Source organism: Panicum hallii, chromosome 3 (assembly GCF_002211085.1).
Source record: "Panicum hallii strain FIL2 chromosome 3, PHallii_v3.1, whole genome shotgun sequence".
Lineage (NCBI taxonomy): Eukaryota > Viridiplantae > Streptophyta > Magnoliopsida > Poales > Poaceae > Panicum > Panicum hallii.
Genome location: NC_038044.1, coordinates 43090865 through 43097345, shown reverse-complemented (window position 1 = coordinate 43097345; position 6481 = coordinate 43090865). Strand labels below are relative to the sequence as shown.

At 44.7% G+C, this 6481-nt stretch overlaps 1 protein-coding gene across 1 annotated transcript; it reads left to right on the top strand.

The window, feature by feature from the left end:
* Positions 1–2236: 2236 nt before the first annotated feature.
* On the top strand, positions 2237–5871 carry LOC112885435. Its single transcript, XM_025951056.1, has 3 exons — positions 2237–4120; positions 4238–4304; positions 5570–5871. The coding sequence occupies exons 1-3, from the start codon at positions 2237–2239 to the stop codon at positions 5869–5871; spliced, it is 2253 nt and encodes a 750-aa protein (XP_025806841.1).
* Positions 5872–6481: the final 610 nt, after the last annotated feature.

The window sequence follows — 6481 nt, the reverse complement described above, 5'->3', positions numbered from 1 at the left end:
GAACCTCCTTTAGCTCGTCATTTTATGCGCGAAATGACCTCCGATTGACCCGAAACTTTACCACTCCGTTTCTAGTATAGTTTTAGACATGCCATTAAGAAACCACCCAAAAATATTACCCCTACCTCCGTAACTAAATTATTTCCGATTCAAGCTCAACGATAAAAGCTTTTAGTTCTTGCGCTTGATTGTGTGTCTGTTTGTTTGCGTCGTAGAACCCGGAGTGAACGAGGAAGGACCCGACTGCGATCAAGTGAACGAGGACCAGTTCCGCGACTCCGAGCCCGAGGGCAGTGCTACGATCGGGACTTCTCGCAAGAGTTTGACGATGGCAAGTTCAATTCCGCCCTTTGATGCATGTTTTTGTCCTAGTTTTTATAAACACAACCCGATGGCCTGTTTTATAAAATTGCATGGTTTTGCGTGCCGTAACCATGGTAGGATAGCCACCCTTGTTGTGACAACCATACCTTGACCACCTGATTTTATAAAGAAAATGCGTGTGTGTGGGAAAGGGTAAAATGTGGATTTGAGAAACGAGTCGGACGGGATGGATGGCATTTCTGTGTGAATTGCCGTTGGTGTGCTCGTACCTGTGTGGTTGAGTGTGGAGGGGAGATATCCATCTTGTCACCCCTAAGGACCGAGTTGATGTGATATCTCACCTAGCTTCTTGTAGTGCGAACCACTTGACCGTTGTATGGGCAACGGCTTAGCATAAACCCCACTAGTTAGCCTGATAGCCATCAGGAGAGCTGAGAGCAACGGGTGATCAAGGAGAAGGGATAAGCTCTGTGTGACTTATGCCCCGGTTAAACCTCGGAGATAGGTCGAATGACCCCTTGACGGATCCCGTGGTGGCTAGTCAGGTCTAGCTAAGGTGGGTAATGGCTTTGATGGGATCTGCACCGGCACTAAGGTGTTCGTGCTGTGGTACCCCACCTGTGGGTAAAGTTGCACACCTCTGCAGAGTTAAAATCTATTCGAATAGCCGTGCCCACGGTATTGGGTAAGTTATGGTGTGGTCACATAACTAGTGTTTCTCTCTGGGAATGATTGGGCTGGTGTGAGTTGGTTGGAAGGTGTCCGGCAGTTGTGCCGTGAGCTACGGCGGACGGGGAGTCCGGTAGCATTTTCAAACTTGGATCCTGTGTGGATCAACACTGTGCGCTCCTTGGTATAAGAAATCCTGTTTTGAAAAGTGCTTTTAAAAGGAACCCCTGCATATAACCGTGTTTTCCGCAAATGAACCGTAACCTTATTCTTGAATTAACCTGTGCATTTAATTCTGTTTTACCCCCTCCGTGGGTGTAATTGGACTTGCTGAGTACGTTTGTACTCACCCCATTCATATTTTCACAGTGGAAGACCCAGACTACGTCCCCGAAGACAACGAGTAGGGTTTCGTCCTGCACCCAGTCTTGCCTGTGGTTGAGGCCACCGTTGGATTCCGCATGGCGCAAGAATCTGATGATCCTTTGTTCGTAGCTAGTGTAGTTGTGTGGGTTCTGGTTGTAATCCTCGCGATAGTGGCGTTTCACTGCCCATTACCGCGTAGAGTAGTACGGTGATGTACCATCTGATGTAATAAAAGTGTTATCAGCCTCCTGGGACTGATAAAGCAACACTTTTAAGTCTTCCCTGATGGGGGGACGCTTCAACTGTGTGCCTGCTTGGCCACTGCTCATTGTGTTGCCGCTTGGCCACTGCCTGTAGTCATCAGGCCGGCGCAACTGGCCTGCTGCCTTGCCGCCCCTCCCCTCACCCTGCAGGCTTGCCGGCGACCAGCACCTGCACTCACCGGCCTCGCCGCCCCTCACCTCCAGCAGCCGCCGCCCCTCCCCTCACCTGCATCTGGCGCCCAACCCCTCAGCTCCAGCAGCCGCCGCCCCTCCCCTCAGCTGCATCTGGCGCCCACCCCCTCAGCTCCAGCAGCCGCCGCCCCTCCCCTCACGTGCATCTGGCGCCCACCCCCTCAGCTCCAGCAGCCGACGGCCGTCCCCTCACCTGCACTGTGGTACGTGGAGCCCAGGGGTCCAACCCACGGTGGATCTTCACCAGCAAAATGAGCTGCTCCACCCCCCACCAGCATCCACGCGCGGCAACCACCCCCACAAGGTGAGTTCAGTGATGTGTACCTCTGTCAATTTACCATTTTTTCTTGTACTGTTTTAACTTTAGTCCAGGGATTTAAGATGGATTTGTTACTCTTTGCACCTAATTTATCCAGGTCGAGATGGATAGAAGTTGGATTTATACAAGTGCACCATTTTCGCCGGCCTTTTTGTCTGGTGTTCAACACTTCATGGAATATGTCAGAGCTAGATGTAGTAGTGCAGATGAGAAAATCAAGTGCCCATGCCGAAAATGCTTGAACCAGAAAGAGAAAAGCCTAGATGATGTACACGAGGATATCGAGCTCAATGGTATGTCTAGGTGCTATATTAGGTGGGCTCATCATGGAGAGGAAGAAGATGATGTTGGACAAGATGATGATGGAGAACTCGCTGTTCTACCTGAAGATATGTCATGTGATGGAACTGACCAAGGCCAGGCACCACTTGATGAGGAAGGACAAGCTGAAGATGTCATAGATGATGGTGCAAGGGGAGTTCAGGGGTTGATTCAAGATTTGCGCGACGTAGCAAGCCATGGCCTTGGTGGTAACTTATATAAACAACTCATGGAAGAGGCAAAGCGTGAACTTTATCCAGGTTGCACCGAGGAGAGTAGGCTATCTTTCATGATTAAACTGCTGCATATAAAAGTGTACAATCGGATAACAACATCTGGGTTCGATGCATTCCTTGAGTTGCTTTCTTCAACTTTGAAGAATGTTCCCAGAATTCCTAAGTCATATAACGAGATGAAAGCTGTGCTTCGGAAGCTTGGTTTTGGTTATGTTTCTATTGATGCGTGCAAGTATGATTGTGCCTTGTTTTGGAAGGACCATGAAGGCGATGATCATTGCCTAGTTTGTGGCTTCACAAGATGGAAAGTGAACAAGGAGGGCAGAAAGAAAGTTCCTCACAAGGTCCTCCGTTACTTTCCAATAATTCCACGCCTTCAAAGGCTTTTCATGTCAAAGCAGCGGGCACAATATGCAAGATGGCACAAGGAAAAGAGGGTACCCGTTGAAAATGAAATGAGACATCCTGCTGATGGGGAAGCTTGGAAAGATTTTGATGAGAATTTCAAGTCTTTTGTAGATGATCCCCGCAATTTGAGGTTAGCCATTGCTACTGATGGATTTAACCCATTTGGTCAGATGAGCAATTCATATAGCATATGGCCAGTGTTAGTGGTACCATACAATTTTCCACCCTGGATGTGCATGGACCAATCCAATTATATGCTTGCTTTACTAATTCCAGGCAAAAAATCACCAGGCAAAGATTTCCATGTGTTTATGCAGCCTTTGATAGCAGACCTGATGGAGCTTTGGAAGGGTGTAAAAACTTATGATGCAGTTGAAGGCAAAGACTTTAGCCTGCGTGCAGCGATTCTGTTTGGAATCCATGACTACCCTGCATTGGGCACCATGTCAGGCAGAACCACTAAGGGTTACTTTGCATGTGTATACTGTGATGAGAATCCATGCTCCGAATGTCTTAGAAACAAAATTGGTTTCATAAACCATAGACGTTTCCTCCCTAACGACCATGCTTGGAGGACAAACAAATCTTTCAATGGCAAGCATGAAAAAAGAGAGCAGCCAAGGAAATTTACTGCAGATGAGGTTATGGCAAGGTTGGATTCAGTTTGCTATGTTCCAGGCAAGAATCCAGATAAGCCAAAACCAAGAAAACGATGCCGTAATGTAGATGAACCAGTATGGCATCTGAAGGTTAGCTTGTATGATTTACCATACTGGTCAAAATTGAAGCTACAGCACAACCTTGATGTTATGCACATAGAGAAAAACATATGTGAAGCCATTTTGTCAACTCTGCTTAATATCCCAAATAAGACAAAGGACACCATCGCTGCAAGACTAGATTTGGAGGATAGAGGTATAAGAAAAGAGCTTCATTTGCTAGATGACAGTGGTAGTTCATCATCAAAGCCAAGAGCTTGTTACGTTCTAAAACCAGAAGACAAGAAGAAGTTCATGCAATTTGTGAGCAACGTTAAGTTTCTAGATGGCTATGCCTCCAATATATCAAGATGTGTCAATATGGAGGGAGGAGGATCAATCCATGGGCTGAAAACACATGACTGTCATATAATGCTGCAGCATATTTTACCAGCTGGCCTTTGTGGTTTGGTGCGCAAAGATGTATATGAAGTAATTGCTGAATTGGGTAGGTTTTTTAGACAACTTTGCTCCAAAACTATAAAGGTTGATGCACTACACCAGATGAAGGAAGATATTGTGCTTATCATTTGCAAGCTAGAGAAAATCTATCCTCCAGCATTTTTCGATTTTATGGTTCACTTAGCAGTACACTTACCTGATGAGGCACTCCTTAGGGGACCGGTGCAGTATGGATGGATGTATCCCATTGAGAGAAGGTTGGGCACCTTTAAGCGTTTCGTTCGCAATCAAGCAAGACCAGAAGGATCTATTGTGGAGGCATACACTGCCTATGAGTGTATGACCCAGTGCTCAACATATTTCAGTGACATCATTAGTAGGTTCACTAGGCTTGAAAGAAACTTAGATGGACAAGAGAACATCTCACCCAGTGGTTACTCTATTTTTGATCATGGTATTAACCTGTTGGGTGCTTCAAATCTTCATTACCAAGACAAAGACATAGACTCCATGGTTTGGTTTGTTCTAAATAACTGCGAAGAAGTTGACGAATACAAAGAGTGAGTAATTCCTGCTATTGCAGCCATCTTTATTCAATACTAGTGTCACAAAATAACTAATTACCTTCTTCCTTTGCAGCATGTATAGGGCACAATTAGAACAAGAAGAGGTCAACAATGTTGAAAAAAAGATGTCAACACAATTCGCTGCATGGTTGGAGAATCATGTGTGTTCTACTTTCTACAGCATGACTTCATCATTTATGATCCAATACATTTTCAAATTCACTAATTCTGTATGTTTTTTACCGGCAGATTACCAAATTGAAATATGAAGGCACAACAATTGTTGACGAAGACTTGTACTCACTAGCATGTGGGCCGGATCCGCGAGTGCGTTCGTACACAGCCTGTATAATCAATGGGGTACGGTACCACACTACGGCTCGTGATGAACATAGGAAGACACAGAACTCCACCATCAAGTGCCTAGGTACTCACGGTGATGACACAATGAACTTCTATGGGACAATCGTAGACATTATTGAGCTGAGTTACAGTAAGAACAGCAAAGGGAGTAGAACTATTATCTTATTACGATGTGAATGGTACCATCTTGGGGGAAGGACATACCAGATGAAAGATGATGGTTACTTCAAGAGCATAAACATCACAGGCCGATGGTATAAGGATGATCCTTTCATTATGGCCACAGATGCTACACAGGTATTTTTCTTGGAAGATACAAAATTAGGGCCATGTTGGCGAGTGCTATAAGAATTTGGCCACCGACATATATTTGATGTCGAAGAGTCCGACACAAACCAACCAATCCATGAACAAGTACAAATGAGATCTCAAGAGGCATACCAAGAGGAGCATATTTCATCTAGAGATGGTGCAGTGAGAGACATTCCTCCAGATATGGATTTGTTGCACATGGATAATGAACCAGGCAGCCCTATTAGTAGAGACCTCGTCGAGAGCATCCGTCGACAAAAACATATTGCTCAAGGTGATGAAGCAGACCGCGAAGATGAAGATGAAACCTACCTTGAGTACCATAGTCCAGAAGAAGGCAATACTTCAGGAGAAGACAGTGATGTTGATTGACCTTTGCATTTCTAGACATATGTGAACCATGCATGAACTTTTCTGTTATTGACTTTGTTGTATTTCAATTATGCTACTACATTTGTATCTAAATTATGAGATTGCAAGACCTTATATGCAATGTTTCTGTTTTCAGTGTATACTTCATGTGTGATGCAAGTTACAGTAGAGTGTCCAGATTTCATTCACATGATGTGTGTGTATATATATGGGGACTTCATGTGTCATGCCCAGAATCTGTCATAAAATGGATTTCTGGGTTTTTATGACCCCAAGGCCATGTCATGGAATGTACATAATTTGTCACAAAATGTATTGGCCGGAAGTAACATACATTCTGCCAATATTTCATCACGCACAAATTTGCTAAATACACTATTCCATTTCCTTCCTTTTCATTTCTTGCTTGCCTGAATGCAAGCCCATCCAATATTGGCACATAATGTTTCACACATGAATAAAATGCATTGCTTCAAAAAAGAACCAGTTTGCATTGCTTGACCATCGACCAGATTGCAATGCTAGAAAATGCACCACCTTGTTCTTACGTTACAAAAGCGAAGAGCAACTGCACCAGATTGCATTGTTCATACTACACTGCAACCATCAC

What these genes read in the sequence shown, in the direction of transcription:
- LOC112885435 (XM_025951056.1), top strand. Translation starts at nt 2,237, where the DNA reads ATGGATAGAAGTTGGATTTATACAAGTGCACCATTTTCGCCGGCCTTT. An exon ending in AGAAGAAGTTCATGCAATTT is followed by an intron (nt 4,121 to 4,237) that starts GTGAGCAACGTT and finishes ATAATGCTGCAG; the next exon opens with CATATTTTACCAGCTGGCCT. An exon ending in TGAAGTAATTGCTGAATTGG is followed by an intron (nt 4,305 to 5,569) that starts GTAGGTTTTTTA and finishes TTGATGTCGAAG; the next exon opens with AGTCCGACACAAACCAACCA.